The following is a 26049-nucleotide window of genomic DNA, read 5'->3' as shown; positions in this document are numbered from 1 at the left end:
CCAGCACGTACGTGTACGCACGCGCCGCGCCGCCCCGCCCATGCCAGGCCGCACTGCCTGTCATGCCCTACCAACGTACTACCGACATTTGTTTATACTCGCCCCAGCCCGGCTGCGCCATTGAATGAAGCCCGGTGGGCGTTGGGTACGCGTGGCCTGCCGGTAACCAGCGTGGAGCGTGGGCTCGGAGCACGCCCTGTGTTCACTCGATGCCTGCCTGCCTGCCTGCCCCTGCACGGCCGGGCAATAATCCCCTCCCCCACTTAGCAAGCCAGTATTAATGTCGCTCACCCACAATCAAGCTGCAGGAGCGGTGATCAGGTCCGTCCAACCACTGACCTCCGATCTCCATCCCCCACCCCCGCCGAGGCCGAGGCCGAGCGCTCTACGCAACGCAGCGCGCGGCCACCGGCGAAGCGTCTCGTCAGTCGGCACCCATTTGGCCGCGCGCGGGGCCGCCGTGGACACGTAAATCGGTGCACCGGTCGCGCGCGTACGTGTCGCGGGGGGGACGCCAACGCCACGGCCACGCCGTGTAGACGGCGGTGGTACGTACTACGTGCGCGGGACCCGCCCGTCATCTCTCGCGCACCTGGAAAGACTTTGACACTGGCCTCCCTTGCTTGCGTGCTTACACGCGCACAATAGCGTCAGTTGCTTACACCCCAGCACGGGATCAGACAGTCAGACACTTTCAAAGATAGAGATAAAAGAGAGATAGAAAGGAAAGAAAGGGTCTCCACTGGAAACCGGGGCAGCAAGCAAACACTCCGGCTAAACACAAGGTCCTTGATCGCGGGCTTTGGGAGGCGAGAGACCGACGCGCTGGTGAGTGGTGACTGCTGCCGTGCGTCGGCGCGCGCGCGCGTGCGTGCCATGAGCCGGGGCCGCGTCCGGCGGGCAGCTGGTAGCCCCGTCGTCGCCACCGCCGCCGCGCTGGTGCTCCTGCAGGCGGCCGTCCTGGCGCTGTCCCTCGGGTGCGATGCCGCCGCGGTGACCGCCGACGCGGAGCCGGATTACCGAGAGGCGCTGTCCAAGAGCCTGCTCTACTTCGAGGCGCAGCGCTCCGGGCGGCTGCCGTACAACCAGCGCGTGAGGTGGCGGGGGCATTCGGGGATCACCGACGGGCTGCAGCAGGGCGTGGACCTGGTGGGCGGGTACTACGACGCCGGCGACCACGTCAAGTTCGGCCTGCCCATGGCCTTCACCGTCACCATGCTCTCCTGGGGCGCCATCGAGTTCGGCGACGAAATCGCCGCCGCCGGCGAGTGGCACCACACGCTGGAGGCCATCAAGTGGGGCACCGACTACTTCATCAAGGCGCACACCGAGCCCTTCGTCTACTGGGCCGAGGTACGCACGCACGTTGCGCATTTTCCTTCTTTTTTTACCGCCACGACCGTCGTCCGTCCGATCGCCCGCGCGACCGCTTCGAGACGACACGGGAAAAGCGGATGCCCAAGGCGACCGCCATTAATTTACTGCTGCGATGCGAATGATGGCCTTGATGGCGGACGATGTCTGACGGGATGGGACCCGCAGGTGGGGGACGGCGACACGGACCACTACTGCTGGCAGCGGCCGGAGGACATGACGACGTCGCGGAAGGCGTACCGCGTGGACAAAGACAACCCCGGCTCCGACCTCGTCGCCGAGACCGCCGCGGCGCTCGCCGCCGCCTCCATCGTCTTCCGCGCCTCCAACCCGCATTACTCCCACATCCTCCTCCACCACGCACAACAGGTACGTGTCTCTACGTGGTAACACATCACCGGTGCGGGACAAGCCACCTGTATCTGATTCTGACTGCGACTGTGCGTGCAGCTGTTCGAGTTCGGGGACAGATACAGGGGCAACTACGACATGAGCATCACGGAGGTGCGGGGCTTCTACGCGTCGGTGAGCGGGTACCGGGACGAGCTGCTGTGGGCGGCCTTCTGGCTGCACCGCGCCACCGGGAAGGAGGAGTTCCTGCGCTACGCCGTCGACAAGGCCGACTGCTTCGGCGGCGTCGGCTGGGCCATGACCGAGTTCAGCTGGGACGTCAAGTATGCCGGCCTCCAGGTCCTCGCCTCCAAGGTACGTCCACACTCAATTTTTTTACTACCTGTTCATTCATCATTTACTATTGGTACTAGAAGAATTCGCTTTCATCAAATTAAGTTGGTGCTGGTGGTTGAGCCGTGCTACCAAGGGCTAGCCTATGACCGTGCATGTTCCCCTCCTCGCTGAAATCAGTACGCCTAGCCACGAACAGTCCTGCGCTGCCAAGTAGGAGTATTCGTAACAGTACCCTTTTTTTTCACTCCCACGACGACAAACACTAGACGGTTGTTTGCTTAAGAAAGGGGAATTAATGTCTCACATGGCTGAAACACTTTCCTGCTCCCCAAAAGAAGCCATGTAGGATCCACACCTCTGTCCCATGCCTAGCTCGAGCAGGCATTAAGCGCGCTCAGATGCAAAAAATCAAACCTGTTTCATACACTCCACCTGCGATCCACCCATCAGACGGTGATGAGTGGACTGAGATCCATCAACAGATACATAGCTCCAACACACGTCGCTGTTCATCATCAACGACTAACAAGTCCACTTGTTAGCTTGGAGTGAGCCAGTCAGTAGATCAGGTTCCCGCAATGATGGTGGCCGGGGATCAGCGAGGGCGCCCTGCGCTCACTCACATGGCCGAGCATCTGGATCGATCCGCTGGGGGACTTTCCCGCCTGAAAGCCGCGGGGTTTTGCTAATTAAGCCGGGGCTTTGCTTTTCCTGTCCACATCGCGCTCGCCCCGCTTTAGGATTATTCGGTTTCCTTTCCGGAAAAACTTGAGCCGTGCTGCCGCTAAACAGAGGAAAAGCCTCTGATCGCACAACTGCTCCCTGACCCGACCCGGTAGGGTTTGAACCAGCCGGCGACCTCTCTACTCTACGTACGCTTAACTAGCAAGGCACGACTTGATCCTTTCTCGGTGGTAGGCGTAGTTTTTACGGAGGAAAAGGGAAGGAAGCTAGCCGTCTCCTTTGTCTCGGATTAGTAGGAAGTGGTGCTTTATCGGAGTCTCGTCAATCCTCGCCCTGTCACCATCAATCTCGTCTCAATTACGAATTATTACGATCGCGTCGACAAGCCGGTGAGGCTGGCTATCCGGCGTCCCCTGGCAGTCTGACCCTGTCCCTGCCACAGCCACACCGCACCAGCGAGGAATCGGACGCCTGGCATGGACGTACGGACGTACGCCTCAGGATCCCGGTGCTGCAAAGCGATCGATGGCCAGGCACATGGCGCCCGATGCGTGCTGAGATCAGTATACGGCCGGCGCTATATCCTCTGGCTGGCCATCTATCTGCTCTGCTGGATTCGATTATGCGTACACCTTTTAATTTGCTGCTGATGATGCGAGGAGCGTGCGCGCCAGACCAGACATATTTTTTTTCTCCCGCCCCCGGTTGCAGAAACCGCCCAAAAACGCAGGAAATTTGGGGCTTTGTTCTCGCTCGCGATACCTGCGGTAGGGCCGTTAATCCACACGCATACCGCCAGCTAACTAACTAACTTGGTCAAGGCCAAAACTGACGCGCGGGAAAAGACACGGGCGACCGATGGCGCTGCATGTATTCTGCAGGGAACCCGGCAAAACGCTGGTGGTGTCACTCGCTCCCTCGTAGACCTCCACGCCACGCGTTACGGAGGAGAGAACTAGACAAGAAATCGCCTTTCGCTCTATTTTCCGTGCAAGCCATCTGGAGGACTCGTCGACGGTGTCGTCGCATCGTTTGCATGCGGAGCAAGAAATCACCTCACTCTCTTCTGTCTCTGGCCGTGCACTTCACACTTGGTGGCCTCGTGCGGCCCCACCATGCTCCTAGAATTCCACATGGATGTCCTGGTCCACAGAGGGATGAGTGGGATGGGTGACCTGGCCTGGTCTCGAGCGCACTGTCGTGAGGGTATAGTAGGTAATGGAAGCGGCGTTGTCTCATAGCGAGTTCTTCATCAGCCCTGGTCTTCACGGCGCAGTAGCTTTCTTACTGTAGCTTTTTCTTTCTTCTTCTACCGGACGAGCTTGCACCACAAAAATCTCCTTTTATGGGAAGTTTTCCATCAACGTTTTTGTTTGAAAAATAGCAAAATAATAATAATACGGTGACAACATGTCCGCAAAGTCGGGGCACCTCGGCCAACCTAGGCACCTAGCTACCCACACAAATATGCACACGCTGTCAAGTGGAACAACCTCGTCGAGCATGGCATCCAATGCCACCATTACTCCTCTGCGAGCTAGCGAGTACGACTCGACCATCAACGTAGCCCTCGCCACAAATAGGTGTTGAGATCCATGCTGGCCTATGCCAAACAATCGACCACCCGGTCAGCGACTAGTCAGCTTCGACTCCGTCGACCAAGCAAGCATTGGAACCGACCATCCATTTTGTGTCATCATCTCCGCGAAGGCCCCCCCTAAGTAGCACCAAGTCCGCAAAGACAAGGTGAGGCACGCCAACCTCTCAAACACGTCGGATGAAAACCATTGTGAGTTTATGGTCAACTATGGGGGTTACTTGAGAAAACAATATTTCTTTTTTTGGCGACAGAAATCTGATCTATACATCAACTGCCGTGGCAGCACCGAAAACACCTTAAGTAATAAAAATACATCCAGGTCCATAGACCATCTAAGGATGACTATATTCACCGGAAATCCAAAGGCGGGCCGCCCGTCGCACCCCTCATTGGAGCCATACAAACCTTGTCGTAGTAGACAGTCGAGAAGTCATCATGCTAAGGCCCACACGACCAGCGCACGAGAGCAGCACGTAGGATCTAATATGTAGACACACGATCACAGACGACGAAGGACTGGATCCACGGAGATCCACCGAAGACCAACACTAATCGAATCCTACGAGATCCGCGACAGACACACACACCTCCAGAGTCCCTCCGATGACGCTAGAGGCACCGTTGGGACGGGGGATGAGCTGAGGACCTTTTCCATCTACAGGGAGCCGCCGCCTGCCTTGCCTTCTTGAATTGGACACAGACCCTAACCGACAAAAAAACACACCTAAAAACGGACCAAAAGCCCTCCCACCGGCAAGGCCATGGTACAACAGATCTCCATGGGCCCAAGGCCACATGAGGTGAGGTGGACCGGCGGCGACATCGACGGGAGGTAGGAAGCCCTCATCGCCTGGGAGTCGCCTTTCTTTGGAAGGAGGAAAAATTTTAGGGGGAACCAGAAAAGAAAAAGATATTGCCTGAATAAATATGTGTTCGTGTTGCTAGTAAACGGAGTACATAAGAATTAGGGAGTACCTAGAACTCATCTAGATGAGATATAATTTGGTCTCATTCACTTTGAAAACAAGAACAAATACAACCCACGTCAGCACACACGCATCTTATAGCATCACATCCAATGGCTATAAAAGGTGAATGAGACCAAATTATATCTCATCTAGATGAGTTCTAGCAAAACTGTAAGAATTAACTAAGTCTCATATACCTCCTGCATCATCTATTTTTATGTGAAGTTTTGTGCGATTTTTATTTTTTGTTTCCTTTTGTTTTTTGTTTAATGTTCGTTTAGGTTTCGATTATGTCTTTTTCCACGCCATGGGTAATTACAATTGCATTTTGCACACCCGCGCACAACTGCATTGCATGTCATCGGTCACGTGCAAACTGCATGTCCACCGATCACGCCCAAATGTAGTTGCATGCTCCGCCGACTATGTGCCATTATCGTTACATAATTTGTTTAAAAATACAATAAAAGGTGGAGAATGAAAAAGTAAGAGCAGGAAAAAAGTAAAGAAAAATTCAAAAAGAAAATAAAAGATTATATGCCGATGGATGAGAACTAACTAATTCTCATCTAGATGAGAGCCAAAAATACCATAAGAAAGGTGAAGCGTGAAAAAAAAATGTGAAAGAAGAAGAAAAAAACAGAAGGAAAGAACAACAACAAAATTCTATGGTGATGTCACTTACTACATGAGAACCAAAATTGAAGGAGTCAAGGGAGCCAAATCAGTAATCTAGGTGAGTATAACGTGGATCGACTTTCCTTTTATTTTTAAAAAGCAGTAAGCAATGAATATGCTAGCTGCTTTGAAGGCGTCTGCCAACTAGTTGTAAGATGTGGACATGTTTTCTTGGACATGACATGACTGACAAGATGCTAAAAATATATTAATAGCGTGCTCCTTTTTCTTCTTCTTTCCGATCGAGCGCCGGTTATATAAATAAATGTCCTCGTACTAACTACTGCATATACTCCTAGCTGAAACCTTCGCACGCACATGGCGTCAAGAAAAGAACATGCTTCATTTCCAAGCAATTAGCTAGCTAGCTATGACTAACCATAGGGGCTCCTGGCACGGCAGTACTATACGATGGCCCAAGCAAATTAATATCGCAATCGTAGCGGTTGTTGAGCTGGTATGCATAGGTTTTGTCCATCATAGTACGCCGTGTCAACTCACATCCTTACGACTGTTTCTCTGAAGGACGATGCCTGTTCTTTGGGCTGTCTCTCAACTTTCACCATGAAGTGTTGGCTTCATGGCGCTGTCAGCTTTTGCTGTGCTGGACTGGAGGTGACTCTTCTTGAGCGACTTCTACGTACACAGCCAGGCATGCATAGATGCATTATTTCATGAGGTAAATGCGCTCTGTGCGTAGCTATTGCTGTCGTTTGCAAGTTTGTGCAGTATTAACCTTTTGTGGAGGCAATGGAATATTCTTCGGGCCCAAAATTTCTGAAACGGAAATCAGACAAACGGCAAACGGAATCAAGATGTTCCGTCCTTTGTTTTTTCTTCGAAGCCCAGCACCGGACACCTGCTGAGGCAAAACGAGACGCCGGCTTTCACTCACTCACTCGTTCGATTCAGCTGAAAGGGTTAACATCGGAGGACGACGTGGCCGATGCTCCCGTATGCATGCGCCAGCATCGCTCGCTCCTCTGGAGTCCATTAGTTGGTCAGTGAGAGTGGAAAATATACTTGCCTGGAGTCAGAGGGAAAGCGACGCCGGCCGGGCGAGTAGTACACCATGTGGCCCGCCTAGCCTCGCTCGCTCGCAGCCACCGACAGCAGCACTGCGCCGAATTAAAGACAGATTCGATAGTTACAGCTTGCATCGATCCATCGAGCTGGTTCCCAATTTCTTCGGGAATCTGCATTTCGTTCAATCCATTTGCATAACTCATCAGTACTAGTATCACGGAATGATTTTGTCAATTTGATTATTTCAGCAACAATGCCCTTCTTTTTTTTACAGTAATGCATTGGTAGGTGTTTTTTCCAGTGTTGGTAACTCGTGGATTTATGCGACATTGACCTGGTAACCTTTTTTTTTTCAGCTGCTGCTGGACGGCGATCCGCTGGGCAAACAGGACCGGCTGGTGCTGGAGCAGTACAGGGCGAAGGCGGAGCACTACCTGTGCGCGTGCCTGCGCCTGAACAACGGCAGCAACGTGGACCGGAGCCCTGGCGGCATGCTGTACGTCCGCCAGTGGAACAACCTCCAGTACGCCTCCAGCGCCGCCTTCCTCCTCACCGTCTACTCGCGCTACCTCGCCGGCGCCGGCGCCCGCCTCCGCTGCCCCGACGCGCCGGCGGTCCCGCCGTCCGAGCTCCTGGCCCTGGCGCGCTCGCAGGCCGAGTACATCCTGGGCCGCAACCCGCTGCGGCTGAGCTACATGGTGGGGTACGGCCCCCGCTTCCCCGCACACGTGCACCACCGCGCCGCCTCCATCGTGTCGCACAAGGCGAACAACCGTTTCATCGGCTGCATGCAGGGGTTCGACAACTGGTACACCCACAAGCGGCCGAACCCCAACGTGCTCACCGGCGCCATCGTTGGCGGGCCCAACTGCCGCGACGAGTTCAGGGACGACCGCACCAACTACGTGCAGACCGAGGCGTGCACATACAACACGGCGCCCATGGTCGCCGTCTTCGCCAGGCTGCACAACCTGTCGACGGCAGCGGCGGAGGAGGGGTGCCGCCCAGGGGCGGCGCTGGGGCTCTCGGCGAAGTGTAGATAAAGGTGGCATTGGCTTGGGTGGGAAATTCTTTTTTCTTTCTCGTATACGGGACTTACTTCCATATAAGATCTTTTTTTGAAGTGTTCATATGAGAGAGGTTTATTTAGTGAAAGGAAAGAACAAAGGAGAGTAGTGAATGAACAATGAGGAGACCGATCACGATGGTGAAGATTAGATACTTGTATTCTGAAGTTAATTAGGTGCCTCAGAAAGCAAATTTAAAGAGCTTTAAACTTTACTGAAATTAGGTACCTCAGTCTTTTAAGTTCCTTAACGAATGTCTGACATTTTGGACCACTGCATGAGTGTGATGACAGAAAAAACCATCTCTGAGTGGAATTGACAAAACTACCATGGCGGCACCCGGCAAGCGACATGTGTCACTTGCCGTCACAACCCGTGGCGGCAAGGCCTAGCGGCTGTAGCCTCTGGCGGTAGATCGAGAATCATAGGAAATCGCAATAGAAGGACCAGGAAATTGGATGGGATGTTCCACGTGGTTAAGTTAATCGGTTTTCCCTGACCATATGATTTGTTTTCTGCTTTAAGATGTGCACCGTTAAGTTTTTGTGTAAACGGCCCGCATATAACGATTGGGGGATTGAGGTGCTCTCCTTTTGTCTTTTTTTCTATAGGGTCATGGTTTGCGCGGTGATTGGCCAGGGGATGGGGCCTTTTCTATTGTCTGTTTTTTGTTTGGCTGTATTTTTTTGTTTTCTTATTTCAAATTCATTTTATTCTTTAGTATGTCTTTGATTTTCCTACTTATTTTTCCATTCATGTTTTTGTGCCTTTTCTCTCAAATATTTTAGTTATATTTTTCTTGACATTCATTTTTATTTTGGTAAATTATTCTTTTTCCCTTTTTATTTATTTTATTTTTTCATCTATTTGCACCATCTTTCTTGTGTGTAACTTGAATTGAGTGAATTCCATAACACAACATGCAACTGCATGTGTCCTAACGTGTTTATAACTGCAAGAAATACAACATGACTGGAACTAGAGGGGCAGGGATGTTGTCCAGTTGCATGTCCACCACTGCAGTTGCAACTGCATGTGTTGTCCTGCCTGAAACTAAGGGAAGGGGGTAGTCAGTTGCATGTCCACCACTATGGTTGTAATTCCATGTGTTACAACCCGCCCACAACTGCAAGGGGCACAACGTGACTGCAACTAAAGGAGGAGGCATGTAGGCTAGTTGCATGTCCACCACTAGAGTTTTAACCGTACGTGTCGTAAACTGTCTACAACTACAAGGGATACAAACACAAACGTAACTGAGGGGGGGGGGTGTTGGCTACTCGCATGTCCACCATTGTAGTCGCAACTGCACGCACCGCAACCCACCTGCAACTACAAGGTTGCAAGGTTACAACGCAACTTCAACTGGAAGGGTGTATGCCATTTACATGTCTGCCACTATAGTTGCAACTGCATGTGTCACAACCCACCTGCAACTGCAAGGGGTACAACGTGACTGGAACTGGAGGAGGAGGGATGTAGGCCAGTTGCATGTCCACCACTAGAGGTGTAACTACACGTGTCGCAAAACGCCTCCAACAACAAGGGATACAACACGACCGCAACTAGAGGGGGATGTAGGCCAGTTGCATGTCCAGAACTATAGTTACGACTGCACGTGCCACAGCCCACCGCAACTGCAAGGGGAAAACGTGGCTGCAACTAGAGGGTAGGGCTGGGCATATAACCCGAAAACTGGCGTACCGAACCGAAATAACCGACACCGAAGCCGAATGCACCGAAACCGAAAACTTCGGTGGTACAATCGATCTGCATGTCAAGGAAACCGAAATTAGTTCGGTCGATTCAGGTTTAGCCCTCTATCAACCGAACAGACCGAACACCGAGCAAAAAAGAGGCCCAGCCCATATGCGCCTGCTGCTATCCCTACCGACCTACCCTTATCCCCCGCAGCCGCATGTGTGACGAGTACCGAGGTAGCGAGCGAGCTGCGCGCTGGCTAACCCCTGCAATTTAATTCACTGACGCGTCGATTCCCGTATGGAGTTTAATGGTGGATGCTTCACCTTCCATCCCTTCTTGGCATTCCCGATGCTGAGCATGTGAGTTGGCATGGAGGTGGAGGCTAGCTTTGAGCTAGCGGTCAGGCAGGCAGTGCTACAGCCTACATGCATTGAGTACTGCAAGTACGGCCAGAGATTCCTGCCGCTGCTGGCTTTTGCTATTATATAAGTATATATCGGTGTTGTTCGGTCACCACCGAAGACGGAACCGATTTCTCGGTGCACTGGAACCTCGGTTTGGCATTTTTTAATTAATTTTTCGGTCAGTGATTACTCAAAACCGAACTGTTACAAAAACCGAAGAACCGCACCGATCGATTCGGGGGAACCGAACGCCCAGTCCTACTAGAGGGGGTGTAGGCCAGTTGCATATCCACAACTAGAGTTGCGGCTACATGTGTCGGAACCTGTCTGCAACTGTAAGGGGTACAACGCGGCTGCAACTGGAATAGGAGGAATGTAGGCCAGTTGGATGTTCATCACTAGATTTGCAACTGCACATGTCACAACCCGCTTGCAACTGCAAGGGGTACAACGCGACTGGAACTGAAGGGGGGATGTTGGCTAGTTGCATGTCCACCAATAGAGTTGCAACTGGAGGTTTACCCCTAAAGTTGCAATTGTGTGTTGATGTCCTAGAAGTGCACATGGCTTTGTAGCAATTTTGCTGCCTCAGATCTATTTCCCTGCCGCCTGCTACTTCTTGAGTTTGCGTTGGTTTTTTCCTTGAAGAGGAAAGGGTGGTGCAGCAAAGTAGAGATAAGTATTTCCCTCAGTGCACATGGCTTTGTAGCAATTTCGCTGCCTCAGATCTCCTTCCCAGCCGCCTGCTACTTCTTGAGCTTGCGTTGGTTTTTCCCTTCAAGGGGAAAGGGTGATGCAGCAAAGTCAAGATAAGTATTTCTCTCAGTTAAGAACCAAGGTATCAATCCAGTAGGAGGGACACACAAGTCCCCAATGATAGCACCTACACAAACAAACAAATACTTGCACCCAACGCAATAAAGGGGTTGTCAATCCCTTCACAGTTACCTCCAAGGATGAGATCTGATAGAGATAGGTATAAAACATAAATAAAAGTGCAAAATAAAGTAAAGATAAATAAATTGCAGCAAGGTATTTTAAGGTTTTTGGTAATATAGATCTGAAAATAATATGATAAAAATAGACCCGGGGGGCATAGGTTTCACTAGAGGCTTCTCTCTTGAAGAAAGCATACGGTGGGTAAACGAATTACTTTTGAGCAATTGATAGAAAAGCGCATAGTTATGATGATATCTAAGGCAATGATCATGAATATAGGCATCACGTTCATGACAAGTAGACCGACTCCTGCCTGCATCTACTACTATTACTACACACATCAACCGCTATCCAACATGCATCTAGTGTATTAAGTTAACAAAAATGGAGTCACGCCTTAAGCAATATGACATGATGTAGAGGGATAGATCCAAGCAATATGGTAAAAACCCCACCTTTTTATCCTTAATGGCAACAATACAAATACGTGCCTCGCTACCCCTACTATCATTGGGTGAGGACACCACAAGATTGAACCCATCACAAAGCACCTCTCCCATTGCAAGATAGATCAATCTAGTTGGCCAAACCAAATCAATAGATCGGAGAGAAATACAAAGCTATCTTAGTCATGCATAAAAGAGTTCAGAGAAGACTCAAATAATATTCATAGATAATCTGATCATAAACCCACAATTCATCGGATCTCAACAAACACACAACAAAAGAAGATTATATCGAATAGATCTCCAAGAACATCAAGGAGAACATTGTATTGAAGATCAAAAAGAGAAAAGAAGCCATCTACCTACTGATAACCCACAAGTATAGGGGATCCTTTGTAGCCTTTTTTTATAAATAAGAGTGTCGAACCCAATGAGGAGCTAAAGGCAGAACAAATATTACCTCAAGTTCTATGACCACCGATACAACTCTATGCACGCTTAACGTTTGCTTTACCTAGAACAAGAATAAAACTAGAAGTACTTTGTAGGTGTGGATAGGTTTGAAAGATAATAAAGAACGTGAAAATAAAAGTTAGGTGCTGTTTAAAATAAAGAAACAAATAACTTAGTAAAACGAGTGTGAATAAGTGGTGGTAGGATTTGCGGAGTTTTCCCTTAGCAATTGACTAAGTTGCTTAGGCCGATAGCAAGTTTTTATGTGGGAGAGGCCTCTACTAGCATGTCCTCCCTTACTTGGAATTCTATGCACTTATTATAGGAACCATTAGCAAGCATCCGCAACTACTAATGTTCATTAATTAAGGTAAAACCCAAACATATCATTAAGGTATATATTGGCCCCCCTTCAATTCCGTATGTATCAATTTCTATGTTTAGGCTTAAGTTGTTGTCACCCTTGCCCTCCAATGCATAGTCCTATCAACATACAACTAACGCTACGGTGTGATCCACACACGCGCTCATATGATGGGAACCAAAGGACAACAACATAACCACAAGCAAATTAAACCAACCAAAGCAATTCACCAATTACCGATAGGACAACAAAAATCTACTCAGACATCATAGGATGGCAACATATCATTGGATAATAGTATGAAGCATAAAGCACCATGTTCAAGTAGAGGGTACAACGGGTTGCGGGAGAGTTGACCACTGAATATAGATGGGGGGAGGTGATGGAGTTGTTGGTGAAGATGACAGAGTTGTTGGAGTAGAAAGCCGTCACACGATGATTGCCCCGGCGGCATTTTGGTGCCACCGGGAGAGAGGGGGAGAGAGCCCCCCTCCTTCTTCTTCTTCCTTGGCCTCCCCCTAGATGGAGGAGAGTTCCCCCTCTGGTCCATGGCCTCCATGGCGGCAGAGGGGCAGGAGCCCTCCGAGGTTGGATCTCCCTCTTTGTTCTCTTCTGTCTCGCGTTTTTTTCTAGCCGAACACCGTTTCTTATATTCTCGGAGATCCGTAACTCCGATTACGCTGAGATTTTAACACGAATTGTTTCCGGATATAAGCTTCCTTGCGCCCTGAAGTAGAGCTCCAACCGACATACGAGCTGAGCACAATGCACCACGGCGCGCCCAGGTGTCTTGTGGTGACTGTGGGCCCCCGTTTGCGTTGATTCCAAGTCCCAAAAATCACATATATGCCAAAATAATTCTTCGTAAATTTTATCGCGTTTGGACTTCATTTGATATGGATATTCTGCAAAACAAAAAACATACAACAAACAGGAACTAGCCCTGGGCACTGGATCAATAGGTTAGTCCAATAAATCATATAAAATGTTGCTAGAAGTATGTGAAAGTTGTACAATGTTGGCATGAAATAATCAAAAATTATAAATACGATGGAGACGAATCTGCATCCCCAAGCTTAATTCCTGCTTGTCCTCTAGTAGGTAAATGATAAAAAAAGATAATTTTTGATGTGGAATGCTACCTAGCATAATCTTGATCATATATCTAATCATGGCACGAATATTAAGACATAAGTGATCCAAAGCAATAGTCTATAATTTGACATAAATACATCAATACTCAGGCTTCCCAACAAACAACCGTGTATTTCAAAATATCAACGCTAAAGAAATCTCTCCCTACAAAATCATATAGTCTTGTCATGCTATGTCTTCTTAACACAAAGTATTTATCATGCACAACCCCGATGACAAGCCGCGCAATTGGTTCATATTTTTGACGTGTTTCAGCCTTTTCAACCCTCACGCAATACATGAGCGCAAGCCATGGATATAGCACTATGGGTGGAATAGAGTATGCTGATAGGCGTAAATATAGAGAAGACAAAAAAGTAAGAAAGTCTCACATCGACGCAGCTAACCAACGGGCTATGGAGATGCACATAAATTCATATCAATGCGAGGTGTAGGGATTACCATGCAACGAATGCACTAAGAGTTATAAGTGTATGAAAACTCAACATGAAAACTAAGTGGGTGTGCATCTAACTCTATATTGAAAAATTCCACTAGTATATGAAAGTGACAACATATAAGACTCTCCATATGAAAAACATGGTGCTACTTTGAAGCACAAGTGTGAAACTAGCATGCCCCTTCTCTTCCTTTCTTCTTTCATTTTTTCTTTTTCTTTTTTCTTATTTCTCTTTTTTTTCTTTTTTTTTGGTCCGTCTCATCCCGACTTGTGGGGGAATCATAGTCTCCATCATCCATTCCTCACTGGGACAATGCTCTAATAATGAATAATGATGATCATCACACTTCTATTTACTTACAACTCTATATTACAACTCGATACCTAGAACAAAATATGACTCTATATGAATTCCTCTGGCAGTGTACCAAGATGTGCAATGATCTAGCGTAACATGTATATAAAATGGTGAACGGTGGCTGAGCCATAAATTCTATGTCAACTATGTGATCATGCAAAGCAATATGACAATAAATGCTCAAGTCATCAAAACAGAAGCGGTGGGAGTTGCATGGCAATATATCTTGGGATGGCTATGGAAAGTCCATAATAGGTAGGTATGGTGGCCATTTTAAGGAAGATATAATAAGACTATGTGTGATAGAGCGTATCATATCATGGGGTTTGGATGCACCGGCGAAGTTTGCACCATGTCTCGAGGTGAGAAAGGGCAATGCACGGTACCGTAGAGGCTAGCAAATTGAGGAAAGGTAAGAGTGTGTATAATCCATGGACTCACATTAGGCATAAAGAACTCATATACTTATTGCACAAGTTTATTAGCCCTCGAAGCAAAGTACTACTACGCATGCCCCTAGGGGGATAGATTGGTAGGAAAATACCATTGCTCGTCCCCGGCCTCCACTCATAAGGAAGACAACCAGTAATAAATCATGCTCCAACTTCATAGCATAACGAGAGACTATACGTGCATGCTTCGGGAATCACAAACCTTAACACCGATATCTTACTAAACACGATCATCCACTAGTACCTCCCACATATTATCATCTCTATATAGCAAAACTATTGCAAGGAATCAAATATATCATATTCAATGATCCACAAGTCTTATGTAGGATTTTATGACTAACCATGCAAATGACCAATTCCTGTTGGCTCTCTAAATAGATATAAGTGAAGCAAGAGAGTTTAATTTTTTCTAAAAAGACCATGATCTAACAAATATAAGTGAAGCAAAAGAGCATTCTACAATAATGGTTTTCCATGTGAAGAGAAACAGGCAATCCAAACGTCAAATGATATAAGTGAAGCACATGAAGCATTCTATAAATCCATACTCAAAAAATTTAAGCGAAGTGCAATGAGCATTCTATAAATCAACCATGGACTATCTCATACCAGCATGGTGCATAAAAGAAAAGTGAAAACTAAACACAAAAGACGCTCCAAGATTTACGCATATCACGTGAACGAAACGAAGAAAAAAACATACCGATACTTGTTGAAGAATGATGGGATGCCTTCCGGGGCATCCCCAAGCGTAGATGCTTGAGTCTCCTTGAATATTTACTTGGGGTGCCTTGGGCATCCCCAAGCTATAGCTCTTGCCTCTCCTCCTTCTCCTCATATCAAGACCTCCTCGATCTTTGACCACTTCATCCACACAAAACTTAACAGAAAACTGGTGAGATCCGTTAGTATAATAATGCAAATCACTACTTGAAGTACTATTGCAAACCCATTCATATTTTTTGCATTGTAGCTACTGTATTATAACTTTTATGTGGCTTATACCACCGATAAAAGTCGATAGTATCATCAAAACAAGCAAAATAATGCATCAAAAATAGAATATGTCTTAAAGAGGACAATCTGTAGTAATCTGAACATTGACCATACTTCTGTAATTCCAAAAATTCTGACAAAAAAGGGAACAATGAACAATTTGTATAGCAATACTTTGCAAAAAGTTTCAGAAAATTTTGAGGTTCTAGTAAAAAATGTAAAATCAAGCACTATAGACAAAGTTTCCATTTTTGCACCGCACATACCAACAAGCAATCTAATCATCCTAAAGGAAAATCTTGGCACATTATTTTTATAATACAATGGATTTGTACAGGGGGGCAATTATTTTTGTTGAAAAGTTTCTGCAATCTAGATTCACAAAGTTTCGATGGGCATGAACAAAGTTCAAGGACGTCCCCCACTTCAATGGTGCTCGTCTTTCTCACTTTCACTTTTCTTTTTTGTGGAGTTTTAAATCCCCCTCTATATTTTTTGTTTTTAAACTTTATAAAAGCACACAACAGAATAAAATGACTTCCTAAACTTCCGGGTTGTCTCCCTGGCAGCGCTTTCTTGAAAAGCCATTAAGCTAAGCATAAAGTGCTCAAGTAATGGATCCACCCGGATCCCAAGGTATATCAAAGCCCATTTTAATTAACAATGATTTATAATTTAGTAGTGAGCATAAAGCAACATATATCATGCGATGATGAAGTCTAACTCTCTTCCTATGCATTGGCATGTCATAAAAGAACAATTCATGCACATCAAGTAAAGGCCAATAATAGCATAAGCAGTTTATTGCAATTCTATTGCGTTGGAAACATAGAGAGGTGGAGATGTAGTTCCTCTATCATAATAATTGCAAGTAGGGGCAGCAAGCACATGCATATTATGTTCATAAAAATCATTATGTGTAGTAACAAAACACAACCCATCAATATAATCCTTAATAAGAGAAAACTTCTCCGATATAGTGTAGTTTGGAGAACTCAAAAAGATAATAGGACTATCATGTGTTGGTGCAATAGCAACGATTTCATTCTTAACATTAGAAGGAGGGAACGGGTAGCTAATCCGTTCTTCCTCCATTTGTTCTTCGCTCTCCTCATCATCTTTTTCATCCAATGAGCTCACAGTTTCGTCAATTCCTTCTTCCATAGACTCCTGCAAAATATTAGTCTCTTCTTGGACAGCGGAGACTTTCTCGATAAACGCATCAATATCGAAATTGTATTTATAATTCTCATAGCAATATTTAAGTATAGAAAAATTTTCAGGTCTATAAGCATCATCATCATAGTGTTCATACTTTTCAAACAAAGATTCAATTTTATAAGCACCCTTAAAAGTAATAAATTCTTCTATTCGTTCCACATCATAGTAACCATATCTACCATTAGCATAAGAAGCCAAGGTTTCCTTATCACTAAATTCACATGAAAAGGAAAGGTGTGGAGCCTTCATCCTAGAGCAACAAGTATAATCATATCTCAAGCATGGATCCCGAGCATACCAATGCAACATATGAATATGATCCCATAAAAGTTTCCCTTTTTGAGTCAAGCAATAATCCCTAAGGTATTCATGTTGATCCAACGTGTCTCCCATTATCAAGTTGAATGGGGTTTTCTCAGGATTCCCAAAGTAGTGTTTAATATTTTTCACATAACGAGCATGGAGGGATTTAGGAGGTTCCCCATTTCCATGAGTAGCAAGTACAACTATTTTTTTTGGTTTTCCGTGTCCCATATCCATAACTAAAGATAGAGAACAACTTAGAACACAATAGTAAAAACTACTTAGTGATAAAGCAAACAAGCACACACGAGAATATTCACCCCACGCCATTGCTCCCCGGCAATAGCCCCACAAAAAGGTCTTGATAAACCATAGGTATAGGGGATCGTTTGTAGCCTTTTTCGATAAATAAGAGTGTCGAACCCAATGAGGAGCTAAAGGCAGAACAAATATTCCCTCAAGTTCTATCGACCACCGATACAACTGTACTCACACTTAACGTTTGCTTTACCTAGAACAAGAATAAAACTAGAAGTACTTTGTAGGTGTGCATAGGTTTGCAAGATAATAAAGAATGTGAAAATAAAAGTTACGTGTTGTTTTAAGTAAAGAAACAAATAACTTAGTAAAACAAGTGTGGATAGGTGGTGGTAGGATTTGCAGAGTTGTCCCTTAGCAATTGACTACGTTGCTTAGGCCGATAGCAAGTTTTTATGCGGGAGAGGCCTCTGCTAGCATGTCCTCCCTTACTTGGAATTCTATGCACTTATGATTGGAACTATTAGCAAGAATCCTCAACTACTAACGTTCATTAAGATAAAACCCAACCATAGCATTAAGGTATATATTGGTCCCCCTTCAATCCCATACGTATCAATTTCTATGTTTAGGCTAAAGCTGCTGTCACCCTTGCCCTCCAATGCATAGTCCTATCAACATACAACTAACCCTATGGTGTGATCCACATGCGCGCTCATATGATGGGCACCAAAGGACAACAACATAACCACAAGCAAATTAAACCAACCATAGCAATTCACCAATTACCGATCGGACAACAAAAATCTACTCAGACATCATAGGATGGCAACATATCATTGGATAATAGTATGAAGCATAAAGCACCATGTTCAAGTAGAGGGTACAGCGGGTTGCAGGAGAGTGGACCGCTAAATATAGATGGGGGAAGGTGATGGAGTTGTTAGTAAAGATGACGGAGTTGTTGGAGTAGAAAACCGTCACATGATGATTGCCCTGACGGCGTTCCGGCGCCATCGGGAGAGAGCGGGAGATAGCCCTGATAACCCGCAAGTATACGGGATCAATTGTAGCCTCTTTCGATAAGTAAGAGTGTCGAACCCAATGAGGAGCTAAAGGTAGAACAAATATTCTCTCAAGTCCTATCTGCCACTAATACGACTCTACGCACGCTTAGTGTTCGCTTTACCTAGAACAAGTATGAAACTAGAAGTACTTTGTAGGTATTGTTGGATAGGTTTGCAAGATAATAAAGAGCACGTAAATATAAACTAGGGGCTGTTTAGATAAAGATGCAATAAAGTAAATATAGCGAGTGTGGAAAAGTGGTGGTAGGAGTTGTGAAATTTTCCCTAAGCAATTAACTATGTTACTAGACCGGTAATCACTATTGCAATTCTATTTGAGGGAGAGGCATAAGCTAACATACTTTCTCTTCTTGGATCATATGCACTTATGATTGGAACTCTAGCAAGCATCCACAACTATTAAAGATCATTAAGGTAAAACGCACCATAGCATTAAAGTATCAAGTCCTCTTTATCCCATACGCAAACAACCTACTTACTCGGGTCTGTGCTTCTGTCACTCACGCCACCCACCATAAGCAAATCATGAACATATTGCAAACCCTACAGCGGGAATCCCTCACGCTTGTGCGACACGGAGGGCATAATAGGACAGCACCAATAATAAAACATGCAATTCAAACCAATCATAGCAATTCATCAATCACCGGTAGGACAACGAAAATCTACTAAGACATCATAGGATGGCAACACATCATTGGATAATAATATGAAGCATAAAGCACCATGTTCAAGTAGAGGGTACAACGGGTTGCGGAAGAGTGGACCGCTGTAGATAGAAGGGGGAAGGTGATGGATATGTTGGTGAAGATGGTGGAGGTGTTGGTGTAGATCGCGGTGATGATGATGGCCTCCGGCAGCATTCCGGTGCCACCGGAAGCAAGGGGGAGGGAGCCCCCCTTCTTATTCTTCTTCCCTGACCTTCTCCCTAGATGGGAGAAGGGTTTCCCCTCTGGTCCTTGGCTCCCATGGCTTTGGAGGGGCGAGAGCCCCTCCGAGATTGGATCTATCTCTCTGTCTCTCTCTCTGTTTCTGCGTTCTGGGTTTCTGCCCTGGCACTGTTTCTTTTATATCCGGAGATCCGTAACTCTGATTGGATTGAAACCTTCGCCCAGATCTTTTTCCAAAGATTAGCTTTCTTGCAGCCAAAGAAGGGCATCAACCACCTTACAAGGGGCCCAGGTGGGTGGGGGCGCGCCCACCTGGAGTGGGCGTGGGCCCCTGTCTCGTGGCCACCTCGGGCACTGTCTCGTGTTGATTTTACTTCCCAAAAATCACAAATATTCCAAAATAATTCTCCGTCCGTTTTATCCCATTTGGACTCCGTTTGATATGGGGTTTCTGCGAAACATAAAACATGCAACAGACAGGAACTGGCACTAGGCATTGGATCAATATGTTAGTTCCAAAAATAATATAAAAAGTTGCCAAAAGTATATGAAAGTTGAATAATATTGGCATGGAACAATCAAAAATTATAGATACGACGGAGACATATTAGCATCCGCAAGCTTAATTCCTGTTCGTCCTCGAGTTGGTAAATGATAAAAAATATAATTTTTGATGTGGAATGCTACCTAGCGTAATCTTGATCATGTAATCTAATCATGGCATGAATATTAAGACACGAGTGATTCAAAGCAATATTCTATCATTTGACATAAAAACAATAATACTTAGGGCATCCCAACAAATAATCATGTCTTTCAAAATATCAATGCTTCCAGAACGTTATCCCTACAAAATCATATAGTCTTGTATGCTCCCTTTTCTTAACAAAAGGTACCCCTCATGCCTATCCCGGTGTCAGCCAAGCAATTGTTTCATACTTTAGTATTCTCAAACTTTTTCAACCTTCACGCAATACATGAGAGTAAGCCATGGATATAGCACTATGGGTGGAATATAATGGCGGAGGTTATGTGGAGAAGACAAAAAGGGAGAAAGTCTCACATCGACGCGGCTAATCAACGGGCTATGGATATGCCCATCAACTGATGTCAATGTGAGGAGTAGGGATTGCCATGCAACGGATGCACTAGAGCTATAAGTGTATGAAAGCTCAAACTTAAACTAAGTGGGTGTGCATCCAACTTGCTTGCTCACGAAGACCTAGGGCATTTGTTGTGGGTGTGCATCGAAACGGGATGCTGTTCATCGGGAGGGGTCTGGCGTACCGCAAAACGGAAGAAACGGACCTCCTACGGTCGGAACGAGGGTCCTGTTGATCAGGAGGGGTGTGGCGTACCACAAAATGGACGAAACAGAGTTGTGTTGGAGCGCTACGGTCAAAATGGGGATCCTGTTCATCGGGAGGGGTGTGGCGTACCACAAAACGGGACTCCACGGGATACTGTTCATCTCCACCGTCGACCTCCTCCAGCCTCCATGGGCTACCGTCGACCTCCTCCTGCCTCCACGGGCTCCTGTTCATCCAGCCTCCACCGCACGCTACTCCACCGGCTACTGTTCAACCACCCCTCCACGGGCACCCCTCCACCATCTACTGTTCATCCAGCCCTCCACGGGGTCGTCCTATTCATCCAGCCCTCCACGGGGTCCTGTTCATCCAGCCCCAACCGGCTCGATCGATCGAGGACCTGTTCATCCAGAGGCAACGCCACGGGGTCTTGTTCATCCACCCCCACCCCCACTGTTCATCCAACCCCCTCCCCCCGCAATGCTCACTATTCATCCAAAGGCAGCATCGATCGGCTTCAGTTAGCAGCAGTAGCGAAGGAATCGCTCGATCGGGTTCAATTAATAGCCATCAATCGATTGCTCGGGTTCAGTAACGCGTAGCCTGCAGTGCAATCACTCGGGTTTAGTTAGAGCCCAACGCCTCGCTCGGGTTCAGTTAGAACCAACACCTTGCACACACACGCGTACGTGTACGAGAGAAACGCGCATCGCTCGGCCCCTGACCACCCACCGTAACCGGGAACTCCCCGGAATTTTCCTCGCCCTCACTTCTACCACGGTTTTTTCCATCATGGACGACCCAAAGAATGTCATGCAGCTGCGTCTCCGGCCCGCCCAGGACGAAAAGCCCATTTTATGTCATGATTTTTTGTCATAGAAGTAGGATCCCACCACATCTATGATGATACCGGGTTTTGTCACAATTATCGTCATAGAAGTGTCATAAGTATGACAGAAAAAAATTCATTTGGCCCATAATGTCACGGATGTGTCTTTTTTTGTAGTGCAGTGAGTATAAATAGGAGCATGATGCTGGAATTTATAATATGCTTGACTGCAGATGGTGCTGCCGCCATGGAGACCCTTCTGGCTGAGCTTGCCCGGGCTAAGGAGCAAGCCAGGATAAGCAATGCGGCTGCCGAGAAGGCAGTTGGTGAATTAAAAGCCGAACAGGCTGCTCATCACCTGAGTGAAGAGAGAATATCCAACATGGCGCTTGAGCTAAGGGATGCCGCTAGCTAATATGCACTTCTCGAGAAAGAGAACAAAGAAAAAACGGCTGACCTTGAGAAGGCCTTACAAGCGGCAAAGGAAACCCGGTCAGAGGCCAGAGCGGCTCGGGAGGAGATCTGGCAAGCTGGGGAGATCGCGGCTGGGAAGCGCTTTTTATTACGAACTAAGTTCGGCGATCCGAAGTATGCCCCGCTTGATCAAATGTGGAGTTCTCCGAACGCATATTTGGACTTGTCGAAGAGTGCTTCTGATGCGACGCAGTTTTTCCAAGCCCAAGAAGGCCATGAAGCGGAACATCTTTTCTGTTTGCAGTTTAGCATGCCAAGGCATCCGCTGCTGTTGAATGAGCAGATGGCCGAATGGGCCGAGCTCCACGGGATATCCGGACTTGCCATGAAGGTTGTCGTGGACCGGCTATGGCCTGAGGGACCAACCGCGAATAGTTATTTTAGTTTAGTGCAACAACTTGTTCGTGCGGTGTCGCATATCGATGTTGTCGAGCGGTCAACGTGCATAGAAGGTGCACGGATGGCCCTTGCCCGTGTGAAGACGTACTGGGCAAAGATGAAGGCCACCGATATTGCAATAGGGGGTCCACCCGAGGGTTAGGACATACCAGATCACTATTTTGAAGAAGTCTTAGAGGGTGCCCGCTTGATAGAGGTTCAATGCTTGAAAAATATTATGTTAGAGTAACATGTATCCGAATTGTAAAAACAATGCTTATGATAATGAAGGTTGTGTTTATACTTTTGCCCGTAAAGTATTTTAGTGCCTCATGTGCGGCCGTTTATGTATATATGTATATAACCTGGAAGTTTGCAATCGTTGGCTTCAGCCCCCTCGCGTATAACGCGGGGGTGTTCGGAAAAGCACTTGACCACACTTGACCCAATGTCTTGGTCAATTAAGGAGGTGTTAGTGCAGCGAACTAGGCAATCGGACTATAGAGCTTTAACACTTTCACTTAGCCATAGGAGTTTGACGGTGGGGCTACTATGTAGCCCCTGGTATGTTCACGTTTATCCAAATATGATACGTTTACATACGTGACCGGGAAACCGGTCCTTCGTTAATGCGGAGGAATCGCGAAGATTCCGCTGAGTCATCGAGTGCTTGACCAGCTCTCGCCTTATCATGACAGTCAGTTTTTGGCTTTCTCTACTAAGGTGCTCATCCGGATGAACTAGGGGACAATCACAGTAGTTCTCCCTTTACCACCTTAGCCGATAGAGCGGAACGTAAGGTACCAAGCATAGGAGCCGGGCAAACCCAACTATTGACCAAAGACATGATTTGGAACTGATGCATATAAGGCCAAAACTCGCGATGTCGAACACTCCGGAAGGTATTCGGACTTTTCAATATATACCAGGCTGGATATAGCCCCCGGTAGTGAACCTTGAATTCCTGGCACGTGCTGTGACCCGGCGTGAGGAGAGAGCGCCTGTGTTGAGAGCATAGTTCTCAAAGCACACTGCTGGCTGCTTCTATAACATCCATTTTTGTACGGTGAATCGTAAGTTCGCAAATACTGCCGATATCTTTCTTGGGCGTTTTATATGCGAGGAGGGTATGAAACAACAAGAGATAATAATAAGAAAAAAGGTTTACACAGGGTCTTAATCTAAACAGAAACCTTGAAACGGGGCCCTGCTGCACGTTTGTGCCTTTGTCTCTGTTGTGCAGTGTCCTTGAAGGGTATATCATGATGGCCTATCTGTAAAAAAGAAAGAACTAGGTGAAAGAATCTGGTATGGCCGTGGGTATAGTTTGTTGGTTTTGATGAACTGTGAACTGTAGCTTCTTGAGTCTGAATAGGGTCAAGCCGAACTATAGACTTCTTACGTGCAAGGTTCCCCTAGCGCCACCCAAGGAATTTTGAGTGTATATTTATGTATACGGGAAAACATGTACAGTCTTCTTATGGGGCGATCTATGGGAGCAGGGCTGCTAAACAAGCTCAAGTTTATCTGAGCTGCTACACGTAGGTGTGCACCGAACACGTTTGGCTGTGTCCGGGGTCTTTAGGACCGATGAGCTGCTCGGCTTGAAAAGGTCGCTTCGTGCTTCGGCTACCAGAGTCGCCGCGTATTCTTCTGTACAAAGAGAACGCTCCGTATTTCCGCTCACCGTGATAACACCATGTGGTCCAGGCATCTTGAGTTTGAGATAAGTGTAATGCGGGACTGCATTGAAACAGGCGAAGGCCGTTCGTCCAAGTAGTGCATGATAGCCACTTCGGAGCGGAGCAATGTCAAAGATTAGCTCTTCGCTTCGAAAGTTATCGGGAGAGCCGAAGACGACGTCCAATGTTAGAGAGCCCGTGCAGCGGGCCTCTACGCCTGGTATTACTCCTTTAAAGGTAGTGCTGCTTTGCTTGATTCTTGACGGGTCTATACCAATCTTACAGACAATGTCCTGATATATCAGATTGAGACTACTGTTGCCATCCATGAGGACTCAGGTGAGGTGGTATCCATCAATTATTGGGTCGAGCACTAAGGTAGCTGAACCCACGTGACGGATACTAGTCGGTTGATCCCTGTGATCGAAGGTGATCGGACAGGCCGACCATGGGTTGAATTTGGGGGTGACGGGCTCTATAGCATATATGCCTCGGAGTGCGTGTTTACCCTCCCTCTTTGGGATATGAGTGACATAAATCATGTTCACTGTTTTGACCTCTGGTGGAAATTTCTTCTGTCCCCCCATATTCGGCTGGCGAGATTCGTCCTTGTCTTCGCTTTGCGGTCCCTTCCCTTTGTGTTCGGCGTTGAGCTTGCCGGCCTGCTTGAAGACCCAACATTCTCTGTTCGGGGGTGCCATGAATCTGGTAGGACATGTCTAGAATTTTATCTAGGCTAGATGGACCATCTCTGCTGCCTTTAAGTGAGTTTTTCTGTTGACCGGGTCTAGAGCCCCTGAATCTGGTGTTTACCGCTGTATTGTCGAGGCTTTCTTCATTGTTTCGACGTTTGTTTTTATTGCGTCGTGGTTTTCCATTGCCATCCCTGACTTCGGATGTGCCAGGATCGCTGGTGCTGCTACGGGCCAAACAGCTGTCCTCTCCCATGCAAAAGCGAGTCATGAGTGTAGTTAGGGCTGCCAATGTCTTTGGCTTTTCCTGACCTAGGTGTCTGGCTAGCCATTCGTCCCGGACACTATGTTTGAAAGCTGCTAAGCCTTCGGCGCCCAGATAGTCGATGATTTGGTTCTTCTTAGTGAGAAATCGGTTCCAAAGCTTACGGGCTGACTCTCCGAGTTGTTGGGTTATGTGACTTAGTTCGTCTGCATCCGAAGGTCGGACATAGGTCCCTTGGAAATTGGCCCTGAAAGCTTCCTCAAGTTCTTCCCAGCTTCCAATGGAATTTTCGGGGAGGCTTTTCAACCAGTGTCGAGCTGGTCCTTTTAGCTTGAGGGGTAGGTATTTGATGGCGTGGAGATCGTCTTCGTGATCTATGTGGATGTGAAGAATAAGGTCTTCTATCCAGACCGCAGGGTCTGTCATTCTGTCGTATGCCTCGATATTCACGGGTTTAAACCCTTCTGGATATTCATGATCCAGCACCTCATCGGTGAAGCACAGGGGGTGTGCAGCACCCCTGTATTTGGCTGTGCTGCGGCGTGGGTCTGACAATTGTAGTGTTCGGTATTGGTTCTGAACTGGTAAGTGGCCGACATATTTGGTTTGATGGCCCTGATCCTGTGCAGGAACATGTTCCCTGGATCCGTAGATGGACCTGGTTCTGCCAGTCTTTTTGTCCAGGTCTTCACGTAAATCGTGTTTCTGGTTTTGGGTTGTGACCTCCTTTCCTTTATGGGGAGGGGGTGCGGGTTTGATGTAGGCAAAACCCTAGGTGGATGATCTTTCACGTTTGAAGGGATTCTACGGGAGAATCACGAAGAACACAAGGAAGCACAAAGGGGAAATCACGGGGAGAACA

General features: G+C 47.1%; 1 protein-coding gene across 1 annotated transcript; it reads left to right on the top strand.

The window, feature by feature from the left end:
• The first annotated feature begins 636 nt into the window (after positions 1-636).
• On the top strand, positions 637-8321 carry LOC123111894 (endoglucanase 22). The gene is made up of 4 exons (XM_044532772.1): positions 637-1353; positions 1543-1743; positions 1825-2079; positions 7374-8321. Exons 1-4 carry the CDS (start codon positions 877-879, stop codon positions 8058-8060), a joined length of 1620 nt encoding a protein of 539 aa, XP_044388707.1. The 5' UTR covers positions 637-876; the 3' UTR covers positions 8061-8321.
• Positions 8322-26049: the final 17728 nt, after the last annotated feature.

The sequence above is a fragment of the Triticum aestivum genome, chromosome 5B, assembly GCF_018294505.1.
Source record: "Triticum aestivum cultivar Chinese Spring chromosome 5B, IWGSC CS RefSeq v2.1, whole genome shotgun sequence".
Taxonomy (NCBI): Eukaryota; Viridiplantae; Streptophyta; class Magnoliopsida; order Poales; family Poaceae; genus Triticum; species Triticum aestivum.
This window is presented reverse-complemented; position numbering and strand designations above follow the sequence as displayed.

Coding starts and splice junctions, on each gene's coding strand:
- LOC123111894 (XM_044532772.1), top strand. CDS start 877: ATGAGCCGGGGCCGCGTCCGGCGGGCAGCTGGTAGCCCCGTCGTCGCC. Junction 1,354..1,542: donor CCTTCGTCTACTGGGCCGAG/GTACGCACGCAC, acceptor TGGGACCCGCAG/GTGGGGGACGGCGACACGGA. Junction 1,744..1,824: donor TCCTCCACCACGCACAACAG/GTACGTGTCTCT, acceptor CTGTGCGTGCAG/CTGTTCGAGTTCGGGGACAG.